General features: G+C 41.1%; 1 protein-coding gene across 1 annotated transcript; it reads left to right on the top strand.

Moving 5' to 3' along the window:
* Window positions 1-4,931: 4,931 nt before the first annotated feature.
* LOC141001038 (1-phosphatidylinositol 4,5-bisphosphate phosphodiesterase zeta-1-like) lies at window positions 4,932-23,016 on the top strand. Its single transcript, XM_073471968.1, has 12 exons — window positions 4,932-5,009; window positions 5,371-5,566; window positions 7,331-7,532; window positions 9,975-10,119; window positions 10,435-10,587; window positions 12,714-12,881; window positions 13,073-13,205; window positions 14,726-14,842; window positions 16,966-17,138; window positions 19,593-19,719; window positions 22,554-22,703; window positions 22,934-23,016. The coding sequence occupies exons 2-12, from the start codon at window positions 5,377-5,379 to the stop codon at window positions 23,014-23,016; spliced, it is 1,641 nt and encodes a 546-aa protein (XP_073328069.1). The 5' UTR covers window positions 4,932-5,009; window positions 5,371-5,376.
* The last annotated feature ends 19 nt before the right edge of the window (window positions 23,017-23,035 follow it).

The following is a 23,035-nucleotide window of genomic DNA, read 5'->3' as shown; positions in this document are numbered from 1 at the left end:
TAAATAGAATCAGAACATTGGTCCCAGGAGGGTTTGTGAGGAGTACATGTTGCCTTATTAATATTTAACCAGAAGCACAATCTTTTACTCATCGTAAGTGTTTTAGTTGCTTAAACAACAAATTGGAAACAGAATGTCTCAGGTTTCAAAGTGCAGTGATTTAGATGTGTGTAACTACAGCTCTGTCAAAGTATAGTCACCAGTAAATTAATATATTTTGTAGGACACAGGATTGCTAGATGATATGCTACAAGTGCATAAAGTATGTGCACATACTGTATGCCAGAGCTCACAGCTCCTCACCTCTCTAGTTATCCCCTGACATCAGGCATTACCACTGGCACTCTGCTGTCTGACTCAAAGCTCCAACGGGCCAATGAATACCAAATGAGCCGGTGGAAATCCAGCTGGGAATACATTGTCAAAAGGAAACATGGTCTGCCCCACACCCTCCTTTTTCAAGTGCAGAGTCACATTTCAAAAAGGTGCATAAGTCTCAGCTCTTCTCATCTTAAGCATGGGGACAGGTGGGGTCTTGACTTTGCCTCGCCACAGTATTAAACTTGAGCCCTGGGTTAAGATAAAACCATCATCTCTGCACATCAAAATGTGATACAAAGCAAAGTGATGTGATTTTCCCACACTGAGCAGCACGGACGGTGCCCCAGCCTGCGGGTGCATCTGAGCTCCACATGTGTTACGCTGCATTCTCACACACACTCACAAACACACGTACAGATCTTTTATTCACCATCGACCCCCAATATGCACAGATACACACGAGCTCAGAAGCAAAAACTAACAGCTCCGTACACAACAACACTGCTCGCTCCCAAATGAATCCACCTAACCGACCGTGGAGAGGGAGGTGCAGTGAGGCAGAGACAGGGGCCATATACAGGGCCTCATGTTCACTGCCTGGGAATTATCACATCAAACTTGTGTGCTCAATGGTTCTGACAGGCCCAAGGCCGAGCCATTACAGCCTGGTGTAGACAGGAATGACTCTGCTGGACTATGACTAGGCAATGACTATTGTTGTGCACCAGTGATTCACACCACACCAATAACATTCAGATTTACACAGACAACCAGGGAGGAAGTTCTTGTCAAACTTGCTAAAACAACCAACACAGAATCAGTGGAGATGTTCTCTGAGCTTCACTGCCTATTGCATAGATGCATTTTCATGATGTTGTGACACTTTCATCCACTGAGGCTTTGACATTTTTGAGGATATGGACTTTATTCCATGAAATTATTATCACTAAAGTCAATCTCCACTGCTCCATGGACTATCAGCATTTATTTGCATGATGTATTCAGACAGCATTGCACCCTGTAGCACACATCCGGGATGCCAGGGCTTCAATTTAACATGCTGTTGCAGGAATTCACAAGCAATGAGTCATTTTGAACCGGATCAATTGATGAAATACAGAGCACTCAAAGAGTACACGCTGTGCATCTAGATTGATTATTATAATATTTTTTAAAAAAGTTTGTATCTGCATGTGGAGCTACAGCCAATTTAGTCATAGTGATGCTGATTGGAGAAAACCTTCATCCTGTTCTGAAATATTTAGGACAAAGATGCCTTATGTCATATTTTCATGTGACTTGACACATCTCGTCTACAGCCCGCAGTCTCAGTCCATTCTGGGCTACTGTAGAAACATGGTGGTGCAACATTGTGGATTCTGTGGAAGAGGCCTAACCCTCTGTAGATGTAATGAATGAAATAAAAACAACAATTCTGATACAATTCTGCAAGTTGAAATGGTTCCTGTGCCTCTGAGCAGGACACATACTCTATTCTGTCTGTCTCTGTTCTGACCGTCCTCTACCGACAAGTCTTAGTTATTGATTGGACTCTGCAGCGGATCAGACTGACCTGACACATCACAACATCGCTGCCGTTTCATACCTGAGACAGATAACAGATTAAACTCTCCCATCAAGTTTTATATTTTGTTTGTTTTATGATTCACCACTGAGTTCCCCTACAATCCGGCAGAACGAAAGAACCACAAACAACTTTCTTCATTTATTGGAAACATTTCCAATACCTTGTGAGGCAGCTGGATTCACAAGATCATGTGGTCATGTCATCTTGTAGATCCATCATGTCAGGCTTCAAGCTATATCCGCCTCTGGCTGAGCACAACAGCGTCGAACCAGTCAGCATCTTTTGAGGAACTACTGGCACCACCAGCGAGAGAAGCGTCTGGAAGCGACAAATGGCTGCTCCTCAAGAGTTTGGTGAAGATGCTGCTGACATCAGTTATGTCTGGAGAGTTTATTTCGTTGTGAGAAAAAAGCAGAGAACAATGAACAATTTCTCTTGATAGAGAGATGTTTTTGATTTAACAACAAGTGTGTCTACAACCACCAAAATAACAGAAATATTCTGTGTGATCTGAATATTATATGTACTAAGTTTGGTAAAGATAAGATAATTGGACGTCAGGGGTACACTATGTAGTTTTGGAAAAACAATTCAGACAATCAGAAAGTCATATTTACAATACTGACAAGGTAATGTAAATATGTTTTTTCAGTCATTAAAACAAAGAGAGTTGAGTATGAAAATCAGTCAAAGAAGATTTTTCTCTTCTGATTAAAATGTCTTCCCCAAAACTACATAGTGCACCTTTAAAACACAAAAAACTGTTTCCTAAAAAATTCAAAATATCTTCCAAATTCATAATTTTGCTTTTGTGCATTGCAGTACTCAGCCCTGGGATCAGGATGTCAGCTGGAATTGGCTACAGCCTCTGCAGCCCTGCAAATGATAAGGGGTTACAGATAATGAATGAAAGTTCAGGAGGTATGAGGCACATGTGGAAATGAATAAAGATAAAAGGAAATCCTGATCTCTGTGAAGTCCAAACATGACTGAAAACACAACCTCGATGGTGAAAACGACCAGTGTATGTTGACTTAGCTCGGCCTAAACTGTGTATATTTCATCACTGTGTTGTGATGTAGGTGTGAGATACAGTAACTTTGTCAAAAAAATATGAAAGGGAAAGACTTTTCACTCACCCCAGACAGTTTTTCACCAGGCAGAAACATGAAGGCAGACTTTCTTTCTTCACATACTCTGTTCTGTCTGTCTCTGTTCTGACTGTCTTCTAACAGAAAGTCCACCAGTCATGTCTGAAAAGAGGAGACAGACACGGGCTGAGTTTTAATCTTCCTCTGCTATACCTCAGTGAGAGCTGAATGCAACGCACTCGTGATCCTCAGTGTTTTTCTAACACAACATGTGCATAGAATCAGAATGTTTTGTCACCATGGCAACAACTTCCTGTACTTCCCCAGAAACCTTCAGAGAAAGACAGATTATTTTTGAGCACTTTTATACCCTGCTGATTTCCTGTTTACTAAATATCTACAATACCAAGGCTCAAAGAACGCCAACATCTAAGGTAGGCTGTTGTTTACGTGATGTTTTATTGAGTACACTGAACATTTCAGCCCACTAGAGTTGCATCCAGCTAACTTTCTCCACAGGAACAGTGGGTAACTGTTTGTAATACTAGCAAGTATTAAAGTGAGAAAAAGCTTGATCCACATCTTACAAGATCAGTAACTTTTCTTGGGTCAATGAGTTGTTAGCTATTTTACACACAATTAACCACCTCAGGGTTGTTCCTTTTTCAAGAAAGAGTCAGGATTCAAGAGATTTTGTCTGTCACATATACATACAAGTAAATATAGTGGACAAGATGTTGTGTCAAACTCACAGGCAGAGCATGATGCAAGTACAAGACATTATTAAAGCTAAGTTATAAATAAAATACAAGATAAAAATATATCAGAACAAGCTAAATATGCAAAAAAACTTTGCAAAATAATAAACAACAAACCACCAAATAGTAAAAAGTTAGAGAAGTTAAAAGAGCAACTCAAAATTAAGGTGAATGAAGTGTGAGCAGTAGAAAAAGGAGATGACTGCTTGCTCTGTGGATTACAATGTAGATAAAAATTGTGATAGGTGCTTTTGAACAATGGGAAAAAGAGTCTGAGGCAAACCTGAGGCAATCCTGGCGCTCCAAATATAAGAGAGTGTATCAAACAAAGGAGCCTTTATTATGGTGGCTAAATCATTAATGTATGATTTGACGTGAAACATCATGTAACAAAAGGTTACATGATGTCAACTTTTATGTCATCTCTGTCATGGTTTTTGGTGTAGTCGTTATTTCCTGTTTTATTTTGTAAGGTTCACCCTCATGTGTCATGTTGTGTTGCTTCCTGCCCTGTGTCTTGTTTTCCCTCCCCTGTGATCGTCCTGATTAGTTCCACCTGTCCCTGATTAGCCTCCTGTGTATTTAGTCCATGTGTTTTCCTCCTATCTGCCTGTTTTTCCACCGTTTCCCTGTTGGCTTTTCTAATGACTAGCGTTTGATTTTATAATGATAATGAATTTTAATAATGAATTAGAATGATAATTTAGCAATATTTTCCTCTTTGTTTGATACATTTTCTTATATTTGGAGTGCCTGGATTGTCTCTGTATAGTGTACAGTATAACATATATGTACTGGTACATGTTCTGGTTGAGATGTAGTTGCTGCAACTTCATAAAAGGTTAATGAGGATGATAAGAGAGCTGGTGGTGTTGCTCATGCTGAAGCGACAGATGCAGCGGGAGGCCGGCCCACTGTAGGGTACCCAGTGACAGCACTGGCTTAGGCATACGTCTCAACTGTCAAGGGCTGCAGAACAGAGAGATGAAAGGTACGGAGGGCGAGAGACACTCATAAAGGCAGGGAAAGTCACAGGCGCTTTTGTCACACTGACGGAGAGAACAACAAGGAGAGTAGAGGGACTAAAATGAGAGTCACACAGACGTTGCCTTAGTATTTGATGGAAGTAAAAGGCGCAGAGTGGAGAGGGAGGGTGGGAGAAGAAGGGAGAACCTTGTGCAGAGTGAAGACCCTGACTTCTCTCGGATTCTCTCTAATGCTGAGTTTGAAGAAGATCAGCAGTGAGCTCAGGTAAAAGCTGGGATGCATCTCCGAGTTGACATTTCTACTCACTATTTCCTGTGTATTTTTAGAAAACAAATGAAGTGCTGTGTCTTTGAAATACTTACGAGTGTTTAAAATATCTACAAGATGGCACTGTAAAGGAAAAAATCTAGAGTACTGTTCTTTAAATGGACCTACATTCAACATTCTCTTCTGTCTAACGCTATCATGACCGATATTCAGTGTTGCAGAACAGCACGAGCCTTAACTAAATTAGTAGTAGGCACATACTGTTCTCAGATATGCATTTTGATTTCATGTACATTGGAAATAATAACTTAATGGAATTGACGACAGGGGATTAAGAGGCTGTAATGATTGTTTGCAGGGCAAGATGAGGAAAAGCAAGGCTCCCTCCTCCAGGAGAGCTGAAATCCAACATCTGTACCAATGCTACGCCTCAGGCCAGACGACTTTGCCCGCCTGCGCCCTCCTCAGGTTCCTCCACAAGGAGCAGATGGAGCTCACAGCAAATGAGGAGACGGCAGAGAGTCTGATTGATAGATATGAGATTGAAGAGACAGGTAGGTGAAGGTGAAGTGTGAGCTGTCTACCATGTCAGGCTGCTTGCTGCTCATTACTATGGGTAAAAAAAAAAAAAGTCTGTTCTTTGAGGACTGTCACGTAATGATGCTAATTTAGTTATAACAGAAGTTAGGGCCCGAGCTCCAGTGGTGCCTGGCTGACAGAGTGATTGCTGTAAGTCCAGAGGCAGTGGGTTGAATTGACAGAAGGAAAATGGAAGAGTCAGGCACATCAATGAACTAGTAGACCAGATGTTGTCTAGGGCTCAGTGTACTGCTGGCTAACTCACAGCATCAGAAAGAGGAAAAACAACACAATTAAGGCCCAACATTTTTTGTAGCTCTTCTGGCACGTGTACCATAATTACACTGCATGCTGTATATTTGTTTCAGCAAATCTATTACTTGTATATAGAGGAGGTGTGGAATATAAATGCAGGTCCACCGGGTGCAATATTTAGGTTTAGCCAACAAAACAAACCTTTTTCACCGCAGACATTAGGGACTTGTAATAGTAGAAAATGCTTAAAGTAATTTTTGTTAACGATAGCTCCGTTCCATCAAGTGCCCCATAAGCATGCATGAGACCCTGGAACTAGTTCACCTACATGGGACGTAGTTGTTTCTAATGTTATCAGTTACTCTTGTGCTAAAATGTCTGCTGTGAAAATGGTCAATTTGTAGTTGGATGTTTCTTTACAGTGTACGTTGGGAGTTGTAATTGACTGGCCTCTTCTAGTTTGTACAGTGTAAGTTCCAGACTGAAATATCTCATCATTTATTGGATGGCTTGCCATGAAATTCTTTTACAGGTCAGTCATGGTGCCCAAAGGATTAAATTAGATAACTTTAGATCATGATCCAAACCCTGAGAAACTAACTAGCTTCAACTGTGCTTTGTGTTTAGAAGATATTAGCGTGCTAACTAGAGAACATCTTGCTTTGGGATCACATCAGTCGTGACACCCGTCAACATGTTCACCTTCTGACCAGTGTTCCCGGACTGGATTGATGCTTTCCAGCCCAATTCTTGCTCAACATTTGCCCAAACTGATAGAAACCCTCTCAAACATGATCTGTAATAAACAATGCAAATTAATTCATAAACAATGGCAACAGTGTTGTGGTTCATCACAGTTCAACATGACATGTTTAAACAACAATTCAGTTCACACATGCACTTGAACGCAGAGAAGGCTACATCATGGCTACAATACAGCTATGAAAATATTGCATATGTTTATTTTACTACATTATAACATTAGTACTCGATAAAGTATTATGCTGCCAGACCATGCCGTCGTCATGACTATATATTTCACGGTTGCAAAAAACTACATTTTGCTATAATGACACACACACAGACCCACAAGGTGAATACATTACCAGCCGACACTGTGATGGCTGGTAACAAGATAAACTAAGATAGTATTATGCCTGCAGTTGTGCTTGCTAAACACAGTATGTCAGTGTTGTAATTGTGTGACATTTAGCATAGTCGGCTACAGCATGGCTTCATGCACCACTGGGCAACTTTCATAGGAACGGACTTGGCCCTGCCTCTGACGCTGTATCCAATTTGTCCTTAATACATCCATGGCTACAACTTCCCAGAGTCACTTTCATGCCTGTGACCTCTTATATGTTATTATTTTTGATTCGTTTAAAATTTTAAACACTAGAGACTGAAAGTTTGCTTGAGCCATCTAGTGTAGTCCTCTTTCTTTTTGTGCGCTGACAGTCTTACTCTGCTCCTTCCTCCAGCCAGAGAAAGCAAGTCCATGACGTTTGAAGGCTTCCTCAGGTACATGGAGTCCAAAGACTGCTGCGTGTTTGACCAGGCCCACACGTCAGTGTACCAAGACATGGACCAGCCTCTCACCAGTTACTTCATCTCCTCATCACACAACACCTACCTGACTGGAGATCAGCTAGTGGGAAAGAGCCACCTGGATGCCTATGTGTGGTAGGGAAGTACAGAATACAGTACAGCTCGTGTCTTTCCAAAATTCTGTTTTAACATCTGTAAACCTGTATTTGAAATATACAGCATGTAAAAATGTGGGTTACATATATGCAAAAAAAAAAGTTAATTCTACCTGGAATTAGCCAACATCAACTAATCGTAGTTTAAAACAAGTGATAAGGCCAATTTAAACCCCATTTTGATCTGATACAGATCTAAAACGCCTCTTAATACACTCTTGTCTTCTCTCTGAAGTATCTCCTTCAGACCTACATGTGTTTTATCTGGGTATTCTCTTTTCCTCTCATTTCATTGACCCACTCATGTGCTGAGGCAGACGGTAAAATTGCTGTGGGCCCTTTATGAGGTAATGGAGGTGATTACAAAAGGGGCTGATGGCAGCAGAAGTGCTGTATTTATGGTCCCTGTGAAAGTGCTGAGTGCCTGGGCCGTCTGGTGGAGTGGAACCCTCCAAACCAGTGGCCTGGAAGCTCTGGTTTACTTAGATAATGAAATAATCATCGAGAGAGGAGAGCAGGGTGGCACGAGTAGAAGGTGGCTTTTCAGATACCCACAGGTGGGTGAGTGAAGACATACAAGAGTATCAAGAGCCTGTAAATTGTGAAACAAGGAAATGGCAGAGGAGGCTTTTAGTTGTATATGCTCAAAATGTTTTGGTTTTGAAAATACTTACAGGGAATTTAACTGTGTCTTTTTTGGAAATAATGAACAGCTCCAACATTTCACACTTGTAGTGCCCACTTGAGTGCTGGTGGCATAGAGGCGGTAAAGGAATAGTTAAGATAAGATTTTGGCAAAAATTGTCATGGTTTGGGTTTTTGGTCAGTTATTTCCTGCTTTATTTTGTCGTTATATCCTCTTGTGTTCCTCAGTGTTCTGTTTCCCTCCTGTGTTCCTGTGCAGGCTTGTTTCCTTTTCAATCTGCCTGCCTCCGTATCTGCATTCGGGTCCTCACCACTTTGCTAATGTGACAGTTACACTCATTTGCTTTTTATTATTTTATCAAGAGCTGGATGAAAAAGATCAATACTACTCTCACGTCTGTGGATAAAGCTGGAGTCAGGCCATTGTCAGCATAAAGACTAGAAGTAGCTGGAGATGGATAGCCTAGTTCTGTCAGAAATATAAAAAAAATACACATACAGCACATTTAATGGTCATAAAACACATTACATATGCGTTTAAACCGCATACAAAAAGTACACCCACGAAAAGTCTTTCTGCTAAACAAAGCTCATCGCTTCCAAGCTCTAGTTCTGTCCTTGAATTATGTTTATTTTCTATGTTGTGACAATGCTGTGCTTATGATCTGGTTTCAGCACAAAAAACACTTAGGATTAAGGAAAAGATCATGCTCAGGCTAAAAATACCTGTTTTTCGTTGCCACAAACACAGCAGGAGATGTCCCAACTTCTCCTCAAATGCTGGAAATCATCCCAAGGTCTCCGTAAGAATATCCAGTGGTGTCACGCTTACGAAAAACATGTAATGCGAACGGGATATGACACGTTTTGTAAAAAAAAACAAAAAACATTCTATCCTGTTGACTGGGCTGTGTCATTAAACACAAAAATATAATAATAAAGAAGGAGAAAAGATAACAGCACAGCCAAAATACAAAAATGAGAAGAAAAACCAGATGAAAATGTGTGTTCCAGTTGAAGTGCTGTCCAGTTATCCATTCTCTAAAATGCAGGAGGCAGTTACAGTCTGAGTTGCAAGATGATACTACACTTCTCAGAATTGCAGTGGGGTTACAAAGCAACTCGGCAATGCACAACTTTAAAGCTAGACAATCATGGCATTTCTGTGACCGTAAAGAGATACACAGCTGAGGAATGAAGTGAAAGAACAAAATACATGGACTCCAGTTAACTGCTAGAAATGTCTGATTTCCAAAAAAGCAGAACCACTCCAGAGTCACACTGTGTGGAGAAAAAGGGTGATATCACTTTGCATCAGGGTTGCAAGAAAATGTATCATTGCCACAGTGATTTTTTGCAACACACTCCTGCTGTGAAAGTGATGTCATTTTTCTCCACTACCAACAGAAAACAATATATTATATAAAGAAGACACATTCTGTCCTGTGTAAACCATAGTTTTGTTATAGAGACAGCACAGAAATGGAAACGTAACATCAGCCTTTTCTGGTAGAGGAAGCTGTTGTGATAAATGATTTGATTGCATTGTTTGCCACACATTACAGCACACATATACGTGACATGTATGTTGGCTTGACTTGTGAGAACTTGTGCTTTGTGAGGAAATACCTCAGTTTGTGCCTCAACTCTTCTTCTAACGTCTGACACGGTACATTATAAGTGCTTATCATAGCCTTGCCACAGCTTAATGTGTGTACATGTGTCTCCATGTGTATTCATGCGCTTGTGTGTGTGTGTGTGTTTGTGTGTGGGACAGTGCTCTGAGGAAAGGCTGCCGCTGTCTGGAGATTGACTGCTGGGATGGGCCAGATATGGAGCCTGTAGTCTACCATGGCTACACCCTGACCACCAAGATACTCTTTAAGGATGTCATCACCACTGTGGAGCAACACGCCTTTGAGGTGTGCAGTATGTTACATGACATGTATATCCTGGAGTCGTGCCCCAGGCATCTAACTCAGCGTTCACAGCTGCCTCTGAAGGCCCCAGGAGCCCCTGCTCAGCTGCATTTGCTCTAATTAATAGCATCTCTGATAGCAACGCTTTGCTTGCGAGTTGTCTTTGATTCAGGCGGTTCAGACCATTCTCTGTGATGTATCTGGAGTATTTAGAGCCTGCAGAGAGAGCTGCAGATCTAGGCTGATGCTAATTGTTAAAAATGAGGGTTGAATCATGATTTTTGTGTGTGTGTGTGTTATGTGATTATCTCTTGACAGGTGTCTGCTTACCCCGTGATCCTGTCATTGGAAAACCATTGCTCCCAGGAGCAGCAGGAGGTCATGGCCCACTACCTCGTCTCTGTCCTCGGGGACAAGCTGCTGAGGACTCCCTTGGCTCACTCAACCACTGGAGACCTCCCAAGCCCGAATGTAAGACTCAGAGCGCTCGACCATCTGAGCTGCAAATCGGAAGCAGAATCTGTTTTTAATGTCAGAGCTGCTGGTGCAGGCAGAGGGATGATTTGATGAGGAGCATTTGTATGGCTAAATCCTCATCGTCTGTCATAGCAAAGCAAAACAAGGAGAAAATGAGACCCTTTCGTCGTCACAGAGGGCCTCATTAGTCTCTTTCCAAGGCTTCCTTCGCCTCTCTCCTCCACAGGGACCAGACGGGTAGATGGACGTCTGCATTTGCAAGCCTCTTTAATCTCCAGGGTTCACGAAATCTAATGTGATTTGGTTGATCCTGAGAAGTGTCCATCATTTTAAGCATGCTGACGCACTTGAGCCGATTGTTCATTTAGATTACCCCGTCTGAGTTGCAACTTCTCCACTGGAAGCGTCTGCCTGAACCCATGACTGAGAGGCTGGCCTGGTGCAGTCACTCCAGTCTATTGAATATGACAAGAAGGATGAAGGGGTTTTCTCTCAGGGTGGATGAATGCACGCTGTCTCGCCGGAGCTTCTTTGCTGCCTCCGACTTCTGCTGCTTCAGAATTGACTGCAAAAAAAATGAGTTTTTATAAGATTTTCTTCCTTTTATTGTTTTTTTTTTTTATCTTTATGACTCGGGAAGTGGAGGCTTACAGAGGAGCATGTGCGGTTTCATCTTGACTTTTAACCCCCAGCAACTTGAACACTGAATCTGGGTTCTTGTGTCACACTCATGCAACTTCACACATCCAATTACGAAGTCGGTTATACTCAGAACCGTTCATTATCTTATACGCCACTCTGGCTACTTAAAATGAGAGGTTTTAAATCTGTTTACCAAATTGTCAAAGACACACGAATGACGGAATTTTATTTTCTTTATGTTTCCATTACACCTTGTTATTGTATGATTATATATAAGCTATAGTTAATTAACAAGTTATTACTCTACTTTATTGTATTTTAACCATAAACATGGGCATAATTCTCCACAAGAACCCCCATATAATATCCTCAATTACATCAACATAAGCAAAGCCTCCGTTGCAGCTCTCCAGACTGTATCATTTTGTGCAGCAGCAATGAAAAATGAAAGAGTGCCGTGCCAGAGGAAGCTTATAATTTTCATACTATATGGACTCTTACAGGTTGTTAATGTTGGCAGATCTGTAATTATTTTGGCATATTTTGCCTGTGCAAACAGTATGTGAAGCTGAGAGGCTGACTTCCTGTCGTGTGGCTTACCGCAGAGCTGCTTCCAAGTCCAGACCGTAATGTTTGTTACTTTTAGCATATTGCTTGCTCATCTGCATAAAGAGCCCTATAGAGTGATGACAGATTTGGAGACAGGATGGTGAGATGCAGCAGCAGATGTGTGATTGAGTGATTCGGTACACCTGCTTCTTTATCCTAAACATACTGTTGTTATGCGTCGATGTGGCCACCGAGTGACTCTTTGGGGAATTGCATGTTTTTTTGCATTTAAAAAAAAAAAAAAAAAAAAAAGACTATAAAAGTAAATAGTAACCCTCTGAAGGACATTTCTGTATTAATATAATTCTAGACTATTAATCTTCAAAGTAGAATCAGTAGGATTTGTCCGAGCTGTTCGTAAACACACCAGAAAGATAGTTGATTGTTGAGTCTCATTATCAGGACGTCAAATACCAACTTTTTGGGTTATTAAGTGTCCCAAGCACAGCAACAAACTGAGAAAATAAGAAAATACGGGCAGAGGGTGCAGGGTCTCTGCAGATTCAAAACACTAACACACCTCTGCTCCCCACTCGAGTCTCCCTCTATGTCTGTTTCCGTCTTTTACTTCCTTTTGTCTCGCTACATCTGCTGTGATGTACACTGATGGATTGAAATCAAATCAAATGGCATTAAAACTAAAGTAACGAGCCTGTTTTGAAAATGTAAGGAGAAGAAAGTACAGAAATTTGTGTTAAAATTTAGGAAGTAAAAGTAAAAAGTAGTCTAAAAAATAATAAATACTAAGTAAATAAGTACAGATATCTTAAAAATCTACTTAAGTACAGTCACGAAGTATTTGTACTTCCCACTTTTGCATTTGTTCATGTGTGAATTCATACTGCCTGTGCTTTTCGTGGGGGTGCCAGGACCTGAAGTATAAGATCCTCATCAAGAATAAAAAGCTAAAGCCAAAGACAGAGGCAGAGGAGAGTGTAGATGAGGGCGAGGATGAGGAGGAGGACGATGAGGAGGAAGAAGATCAGCAACCTAAAGCAAAGTTCTGGTCTCCAAGAAAGGCAGGGTCAAAGATGAAAGTAAGTTAGATTCAAGAAGAGAAACAGAGAGACAGATATAGACTGTTTGTACAGGAGATACAGTACAGATAGTTAGATGATAAGACGATCTTTAATGATTCGTTGCAATTTGGTGAAGACTCTCTTTGGTTTGTCTTTCTCTCTGCCCTAAATCTAACGAGTAGAAGGAGAAGAAAGTGGTGGTGGCCGAGGCTTTATCTGACCTGGTCGCATACACCAGGTCCGTCAAGTTCGTCAGCTTCAGTCATTCTAAGGACAATCAGAACTTCAATGAAAACACATCTATGGCAGAGAAGAAAGCTCGGAAGCTGGCCAAAGCCTCAGGTACAATGTTATTTAAGGAGTATAAGGAGATTTCAACCTGTCCTTCTTCCTGGTAATGTATGTAAAATGATCTTAAAATGCCTATGCCAGTCTAGCCCAAAGTAAAGTCAAAGCTGTTGTTGAACCATTTAGAGTACAGGCATCGTTTTGAAAGGTTATGAGCTGAATTCTTTACCCAAGCTGTCAGAGGCACTCTGTAAGCGCTTCTAGCATTAATCTACAGGAATTTGAACACAGTGAATCATTTATTTTTCTCACCTACATTTTTTAAAAGCAAAAAATAAGCCTGTAACTAAGAGGTGCAAAAACTCATCATAATTCTTTGTCTTTATTTACACTTTATGCATATAAAATAGTCAAAAACAAGTGCTTTGGTGAAAAGAAGGCCTATTCAAAGAGCATAAAACTACATAAACTTGCATCATTTCCAAGTTTATGGCTTTAAAAACTGATATAAACTATATATTACTGGATTTGAAATCTCATTGGCAACATGATGCATCAATCATCCGGAGACTGGAGTGTAAGTGGCTCAGGATGAGAGGAGAAAGAAGCTCATCTCATTTTTGAGAGATGAAGCATTACTTGCAGTTTTTTGCCATTCGTCACCATTTAATCCCGGAATAATGTGTTTTGGATTACATATATTGATGAAATGGAGCTAGTGGAAACAAGAGAAGACGGAGTTTGATCCGATACTGAAACAGTGAGTTGGCAAAACTTTGTACGTGATAGTTTGTAAGCTTGTTTGTTTGTTTGTTGATTGTACCTTGCTGATGTGGTTTTATCTCGAAATGCTTTGCATGAATAGAATCACAATAATATAAGGTTTCTAATGATGTTTGTAAAGTTAAGCGAACCATACCTGACATATACAACAAAGGGAAGCACTTTATAGGGAGTAAAGCACAACAGCAAAAGCCCAGAAATGTGGAAAGAGCCCACAGAGGTTCGAAACAACTGATAATCAGTTTAACTGTCATTGTGCTGCTGTGCTGCAGTCTATTAGAGAAACAGGGTGATGTGGAGAGATGAAATCTGCTCCTGCTGAGGAGGAATGACACTTTCCAAACAAACAGCTACATTATGAGACTGTTGGCTTGGTTGGCAGCGACCATGAAGAGTCTGTAAAAACTTTGTGGTCTCCGCGGGGAATCTACACAGCAATCGCACGCCGACTGAAGCCGTGTGCCAGTTTCTTTTTAGTCGATCCAGAATGGGGATAATTATACAGGCATCAAAGCCCCATCAGGACAAACGGTTTCCATCTTTTTCACATATTCTCTGAAAGTTTCCATTCGACATGAAGTACAACAACAATTAAATTGGTGTAATGAAGAATTAAATAGGAGCCTATTCCAACCAGTGACCATGTGACTGTAGGTAAACCTGCTTTCCCGTATCGGATAGTTTGACTGAAATGTACTGCACAGGATCATAAGGATGACATGTGAAGTTGCGTCATTCATGAGGACACATTTGACCTTTGAGTGTGGGGGCCCTCTCTCTCTGTCTCTCAGGTGCAGATTTTGTTCTGCATAACCAGAGGTTCCTCAGCAGGATTTACCCAGCAGGCTCGAGGACGTCTTCATCCAACTACAACCCTCAGGAGTTTTGGAACGTCGGCTCACAGCTTGGTGAGTCCGAGAGAGAGTGAATGTAAGCCTGTCTAAAATAGGAGCAGAATCACGGTATAAGGTATACAGTAAAAGGTCACATGCATTTATACACATATGCATTTATTTAGGTGCATGAATCTGGAATGAACTATTCAAACAGTGCTGACTTTCCCACATTTTGTTGAACATTTTCCAAACTTAAAGGCACAGTTCACTCTAAAACCTAAATGCATATGTTTCCTCTTACCTGTACTGCTATTTATCCATCTAGTTTGTTTTGGTGTGAGCTGCCAAGTTTTGGAGATATGGTCGTGCTCGTGACAGCACGGTAAATATTTTTTGTTATTCTCCTCGGCTTAGCAGTAACATCAGCTAGCTAAATTAGCTTAGTAAGCTAGCCTCTCGTCCATGATACGGTTGGTGGGTGTGGTTCGGTAGAAAGAAAATACCTTGAGTTAGCAGATATATTTATTTTTGGGCCACAAGACGAGTGCCCTCTGGATCCATTATATTCAAGAGAAGGCAGACTTCTCTTTTGCCGATATCTCCAAAATTCTGGTGCTCATGCCAGAATAATCTAGATGGATTAATAGCAACAGGGACTTAAGTCTAATTGATCAATACATACACGAAGCAATGAAACGTTTTACAAGCTAATAAATTAACCCATCAGGGAATTGATTAAGTTACTTAGTTCTTCTTATTTATTTGTATTTAGATTGGAAGATATGTTAGTCGATAATGAATATGTCAAAGTATAAAGTGGAAATGAAATGTCCCTGAAGTTATTCGCACTTTGATGTCAACTCTGTTTCTGTTTTGGTTGAAATATCCATTCAAAACGGATACGAAAAGAGAATTTCTTCAATTCCTTTGAGTCAGCAGTTTGAACAGGAATAAAAAAACTTCTCGACACAAACGGAACAAAAACCAATCCATTTTTTACCTTTCCTTTCTTTCTTTCTTTCTTTCTTTTTTTTTTTTTATACAAATGGAGATAACTACTTTTGTCAAACTTCAAAGGGAACAACGTGGCCAAGTGTCCTCTCGATTAGCAAAAACCTAGAGAAAAGAACATTTCTCTCCAGTCCACAGCCTGACACCTTCATTTGTGTTTTTCCCCAGAGCATGTCCTCTCCTGGCCCTTATCACACCTTTCTGCTTATTTTCGTTCACTTATCATTTCTATAGTATCAAGCACCACATACCTGTACTCCTGATAGTAACTCTGCTTCTCAAAATAAGTGACATACATTACATCATCTAGGCTTTTTGCGATGCGTGATTACTCATGCACTTAAAGTCACAACCCTGATTTGTCTGGCAGTGTCTTGGCGAGTGTTCCTGTCACCTCACCTGTCTTCACACATCCTCCTCATCTGTCTCAATCACTCAATCAGGCAGCCACATATTCTGACACGCAGCCCCGCTGATCGCTGAGCGGACTGTCAACGTGCTTCGTTGGCAGCTGTGCAGATGGTGATCGGCACCTTTCACAGTTGCAGGAGACTGCGGTACAAAGCAGCAGCCTGGGTGGATCAATTACAGTTGGATGAGCAGGGACCCTGTGACACACACACACAGGAAAAGATGGATGAAAATGTGTTGGTTAGGACAAAATTAAAGGTGTTTTTTTTCTCCATATTTCTCATAAATGTATCACGTATTTATCTTTGTTTTTGTAAACAAAAAAGTGTTTACAATCCAACCCTGCAGAGACCAAGCTCAAACCTGTCAGCAGGATTACATCTGCTGCTTTCTTTATCTCACAGCCTATTCACATGGAGACACAGTGTATGCAGCACACACGCCAACACAGAGCTTTGCCGTGCAGAAAAACCCACCACAGATGCACTTATCAGACAGTTGGTTGATTGTGAAAGTGTCCCTGATGCAATGTACGCTATTGTTACGGAAACATTTCAAGTCATTGTATAATTTAGCTCCCTCCTGCAGAATGAGAACAAGAGCCTTAAAAAAAAAAAAAAGAAGCACAAGGTGTGCAGGAGATCATCTCAAGCTGCTCATTTTATTTCAGCAAGCTTTAGGCATTCTCGATTTTTGTTCCCATAATTGTCTCTGCCGCTGCTCTGTGGCTGCTCGTTTTCATTGTTCTGAGATTGTCCCGTGGTGTTTTGCAGTGGCTCTCAATTTCCAGTCCCTTGGCTTTCCTATGGACCTTAATGATGGCCGTTTCCAGGACAACGGGGGCTGTGGATACGTCCTGAAGCCGGCGGTGCTCATGTCCGGTCAGAGGAGCTTTGATCCCACCTGCAGCCAGCGTGGTCTCAGACCCACACACCTGCTGCTCAAGGTACAGCTACGGAGAGTTGAGTGCTGAATAATCCACTAGGGAGGCTTTATGGATTAAGGTGTAATGTTACAGGACCGTGTGTGTGTGTGTGCTTTACTTGCATCTACAGTATGTGTGTCTATACCTCACAATCTCGGGATTGTGTGGCATCTTGCTCTTTGCCTCCAGATAAATACTTTCCTGCCGGATGCTGGCAACCAACAATGATGTAAAACTCCCTGAGAGTGCCTTCGTTTAATTAGATTATCTCCCTCTGCAAATAAAGGGAAGGAGAGAGGGGTGATGTAACGCAATTAGACCCGGGGTCCAATTAATAAATCATCCTTTTTCCATTATTTTAAGCATCTTAGGGGACACTAATAGCAGCACTTGTAATGTTCTGTATCCAAGCCACATGACAAAGAGGAAATGAAGCAGTGGAGAACAGTCACATCAAGTCGCATCTCTTTAGAGTGCCATGAGGACAATGTTCACACAATAACTCTTCTAAGTCCAATTAGACAGATGCAACAGTTTGTTACAGAACCTAATGGTGCGACTCAGAGACATACGAGGCTTTGTACTGTAAAGGAAATATGTGGAACTGACTGGAATCACATGGGACGTAGTGCAGGAGACTTAGAGGAGGGTGTGCTGGGACCAGTCTTATAAACAGCATGAATCATCCCTCTGAAAGCTTGTGTATTTTAAGAGCATGTTTGTTGTATTTGTTGAAATTCTCTTTACATCCCGGCAGCAATCAATAGATAGATAGTCAATAGATATGGTATGTGAGCCATAGCCATATTTGTTTTTTTTGTTCATTAAGATAATGTTAGATGTTTTCTTACATGTGAATGAGACATAAGTTAGCAACGACAATGATGCGATGCACTCATCTTGGGTCGGTGGCACTGGAGGGAGGCCTAATGTGAGGGGGTGGGATTGTCTCTGTTAAGAGTCTTTCAGTGTTTAGCTTACTTTTGATACTCTCGCCAATGTTACCGACCGCAACTTTAAAGGATCTGTTCACCTAAATTACAATAGAGTTGTGGAGAGTGAATTTGCCGTTCATTCACTCCACTGACATTTCATAAAATACTAATATGAAAAGTTTTAAGCCTGGAAGGAGCAACCGCAAGATGAAGAGCGAATATAAAATGTTTGATTCAGAGTCGAGAAAGAAAAATTGGAAAATGGAAAAAATATCCCATAAACCTTTGCGAATGATTCCTTTCCAATGACTTCCAACTCACAAACACTTGTACATTGCCTGGCGCGTTGGACATTTTTCCTGGCGAGGTAGATATGTGGACTTGTGGCTTCTATGGGAGCGTATGCCATAGTTTCACAATCTCATGACTCGTGGTATGTCTACTTTGGATGGTTACAAGATTATGACTAACAATCAACATACATGATACAGAATATAAATGGGATTTTCACTTCTGAAGACTCATTGTTGAACTCAATAACTGAGTGAGTTCAGTTGAGAAAAACTGTAAACGCAGACTCATTTGCACTCAGTCAGTGTAGTAGCTGTTCTAAATGTAACCAGATAAAGAATTCACGTCATGCAATCTGTTGCTTTGAAGTCCTAAATCATACAGTACTTCTCCTTATGTTTTTGGTTTTGCTGTTGTCTGATGAAGAGACTAAATCTTGATCAGACAACACATGTCAAACAAAAGCACGTCAGACATCGTCCTCTAATGGAGTATGCACACAAACACATTGTACATCTTCCCCAGCACAGTGCATGAAATATAAATGTGGTGTGCTCTGTTTGGATGCCCCTGGGGAAAACCTCACCTTTATTTATTCACATCACCACTCTGTATTATTTGATCACTTGAGGGAAAACCCTGCAATCTTGACTCAGCGCTAAACTCAGAGGGAATCGGAGGCATGAGCCACATTCAGCGTTGAAACTTAGGTAGGGTCGAGCTTTCAAGCTTTAAACAGTGAATTATTCATCTGTTCAGGAAAACAATATTTCCCCTTGAGCTTCCTGAGACTATTTAGCATAAAACTGTCAACTATAAGCAGTGGTCTGTTTTTCAATTCAAACCTTCATGGAAAGATGACTCCGAGCTGATATCTATACACTCAAAGGAATGGACCATTGTGACTGTGAATGAGCACAATGCAGGGTGCTGTGTAGCATGACTTCAGCAGAGGAAAAGCACTGTAATTTTAGGCCGGACACTGTAAAGCTCCATCAGTGCCAAGCGGGGCATGTCGTGATAAGTACATGCAGGTTTGTCTTTGATCAGAGTCTGGGAAGAGAAGGCTCAGTGTGAGAGGACTGCAGATAAGCCTGCCTCTCTCCAGACTGGTATAATTACAGCCCTCTCCCCGCCGCTTCTTTTCTCTTCTCTTAGTGGCCCCCTGTTTTCTCTTTAGAATTTCTGTTTAGCCCTGATTTCATACTCCCCCTGTGTGATCATCCATACTGCGTCTGTGTATCCACAGGTGATCAGCGGGTCCAACCTACCTGTCCCCAGGAGTGGCAAAGCACTGGACCCCTTCGTCAGAGTGGAGCTTCATGGGATTCAATCTGACTCGTGCCGAAAAAACACACATACAGTCAAAAACAACTGTAAGTACAATGAGACGAACTGTACACGGCCTGTACTGACACAGTTTGATGTGAGATCTCTAGGAAACTTTTTGCTTTAAGTTTAATTCTGAAGTAAATACTGATTGCGCAGTGAAGGGCTGTAGATTGGCTACAGTATAAACCTCATGTTTACTTTGCTGTGGATTTTTTGTGGAAAAACGGGGGTTGCATTACGGCACAAAGGAATCTCGTCTGCCAGTAACCATAAAAGGAAGAGGGAATGTTTCGGTCACCCTTCCCAGGTAACGGTGGAACAACTGGAATAACTGGAAACTCTGCACTGCAAAAGAAAAAAACACTGCTGATGTTGGCTGTTTCTGCTTTTACTTTCAGTTTTTTTTCTAGAAATTTAGAATGATGGAAAAGATTAATTCTTTCTGAAGTTGGACATTTTGACTTTGAAAATTGCTAATTTAAATTGTTGCTCTACAGCGGGAACATAATAAGTGCAAGAATCTGTCAGACGGAAATACATTTTTCGGACTATTCCGACACCACGTGAACGCACTATTAAACAGGTATAATGTTTACCAGGTTAACCATCTTAGTTTAGCATGTTAGTATACAGCTTATGATGATGGTAATGTCATTAGATTGGCAGGTATTCCTCACAAACAAAATATTGGATGAATTAAAAAAAATAATAATCTCACTGTTGTTGAGACACTGCACTCAAAACCACAAACTTCAAGGTACAAGAAGCATGACCATCCACCCTTTAGGTGAAACCTCCTAAACTGGATTCTAGGGAGTTTTCAATGACATCAGCCTTTCTTTTGGTTTCTGTTGGCATTTTTGATCTTCCTTTTAAATCTATTTTCCCAGAAATCTGCTGTTGGGCTTCTGAAGATAAATGTGCTGAATAGTTTCTTTAAAATGTACAAGTGGATTTCCTTTGAAGAGAAGTCTGTCGTACACTGTCACTATGACAAGAAACATGGAGCTGACAGTCACTACACAAAGGATTATGTGCTACAGTCTCAGCTGGAGATTCAGAAGTATGACAGTACCATATCACTTACATACATAATAACTAGGCCTAGTTTATTACTGTTTATAATGATGAATATGAAGATGAGTGTTTTGGTCTTACATACTGCTTGTAACTGTCATCAGACTCTCAGGTGTGGAAGTTAATCCTTCAGCCGTCGAGGTTTCTGACGGACTACTTTTCTTTCCCCATAGAACAAACAGCACGTCACATTTGATTTGGAGCTTTCATTTTTAAAAAAAGATGGCAACATGAAAATTAACTTAATATCCAAACATGATATTGATGAGAAACAACACTGTTGGTGCTGCTGAGACGAGACAGAGAGGGAGGGAGAGAGGGCTTGGTAGAGACAGTTAAGAGTCCTGGAGGGCGCAGAGCACTTATGCATGGGCATAAATCATAAAATCGTTTCACACTATGAAACAGATAAGGTCACTGGTGAATACAAATGAATGTGGATTGAGATTAAAACTGAGGAGGGGTTACAGAGGAAAATTGTTTTAAATCAGAAATGGATTCAGAACTGCAGCAGAGATGACTCATTAGTTATCTATGTGTGCTCTGCTCATTTGTCACTGTAACATTGCACCAAATAACACTTGTCATATATCGCCACACTGTGGGTCTGTTAATTTTTTATTTGCTCTATAGAAGTCAATGTCAGTATGACCGTGAGCATTTTGTTTTATTTTTGTATGACCATATTTAGACGAGAGGGTGGAAACGAGTTGGATATCCTGATTGGATCTGATTGAGAACCCGAGGACACGCTGTGGTACTTGTTACAGACTTGTCAATCACAAGCTATCAAGAGTCTATTTGAATCTAAAGGGCACCATAATCTACAAAATGAACATTATGCTGTATTGAAGAAGACTTGAAACTAGCAATTGAGACCATAAACTCATTACTGTTAACTGTTTGAGTTAATAAATAAGATCAGAAGTGGGTTCATTTTCTCATAAGCTTACGTAGAATCTGACTTCTTTTTGAAACCAGTGGAGGTTTAAGGACCTTCCAGATTGGCTTCACTTTGCAGACTGGAAAGCTCTGCCTATATTTTATCAAGTCAATAGTCCAGACCAAATATCTCATCTGTGAGGGTCCTTTAGCTTCAGACCACTGTGAATAAACAAGACCTAATCTTGAACATCACTTGTCAAAACAAGTTCTTCCAGAAAGGCTTTCATTCAAAGTGCTTCTACAGTTTTGGCTTTATAATAATGTAACTTTGTATAATATTTTAAACGTGCAATAAAATATTTGGCCACTTGGGGGCAGCAGAAACAAGCTGCAAAAATAAAACTAACATATTATCGCCATACAAATAGTCTAAATAACTGGATGTTTAAATTGTGTAAATTGCTACATGAAACAACAACCTCCGAAATAGCAGACTTCACGCTGAGACTGGCAAGTTACTCTGACACTAACCTGTTCGCTAATGGCACAAACATAATCAAGCTAGCAGCTGTTACCTTTTATAGGGACTTAGCCATTTTCCCCCGATGTTATTTTGCAGGGGCACCATTGCTGCATCCTGGGTTAAACACTGCCCAAGACGATTGTGATTGGTTTAAAGACATGCAAACAAGCCAGAGAGTCCATTGTTTAGCAGCTAAATGCTCCACTATGTTCATTAGCTAGTTGCTAATTTATCTTTGGAGCTGAGCTGGTAGCGTAGAGTGCCCTCAGTGGCCAAAAACGACGCTATGAGAGCTGTGAGTGAATCAAAACGGTGAAGTTGTGGTCTGCTTTAAGTAAACCTACTAATGCTTATTGATTCTAATGAACTGGTTCACTCTGATTACCATTACAGCTCTGAGTCCTCACTGGGACGCTGACATGAACTTCAACATCAGCGTCCCCGAGCTCTGCCTAATCCGCTTCTGTGCGCGAGACCAGACCGGCCTTCTGAGCAGTGAATTTGTGGGCCAGTACACCCTGCCCTTCACCAGCCTGAAGAGAGGTGAGCTGCACAGGCAGAAAGAGCAAGAGGGGGTAGTGGGGGTTGGGAGTCGGATGAAGAGCTAAATTACATCAGGTGACATTGTGTGACCATCATTGTATTTCATTTCGTTCGCAGTGTCAGCATTATTGAAGGTTGCTCTCTGGAGTTTTTTTAGAAATGCTTCCACAGACTGTATCTATGTGATGCATACATTTCTTTTCATGTCCCCCTTCCTCCGCCACCTCCAGGCTACCGCTGGGTTCCTCTGCGGTCCCGAGACGGATGCAGCCTGGATCCAGCCTCCCTCTTCGTCTTTGTTTGGTATTCCTAAAAACAGCTCTCCATATCAG

The sequence above is a fragment of the Pagrus major genome, chromosome 8 (assembly GCF_040436345.1).
Source record: "Pagrus major chromosome 8, Pma_NU_1.0".
NCBI classification, from domain to species: Eukaryota; Metazoa; Chordata; class Actinopteri; order Spariformes; family Sparidae; genus Pagrus; species Pagrus major.
This window is presented reverse-complemented; position numbering and strand designations above follow the sequence as displayed.

What these genes read in the sequence shown, in the direction of transcription:
- LOC141001038 (XM_073471968.1), top strand. Translation starts at nt 5,377, where the DNA reads ATGAGGAAAAGCAAGGCTCCCTCCTCCAGGAGAGCTGAAATCCAACAT. An exon ending in CACCTGGATGCCTATGTGTG is followed by an intron (nt 7,533 to 9,974) that starts GTAGGGAAGTAC and finishes TGTGTGGGACAG; the next exon opens with TGCTCTGAGGAAAGGCTGCC. An exon ending in TGGAGCAACACGCCTTTGAG is followed by an intron (nt 10,120 to 10,434) that starts GTGTGCAGTATG and finishes ATCTCTTGACAG; the next exon opens with GTGTCTGCTTACCCCGTGAT.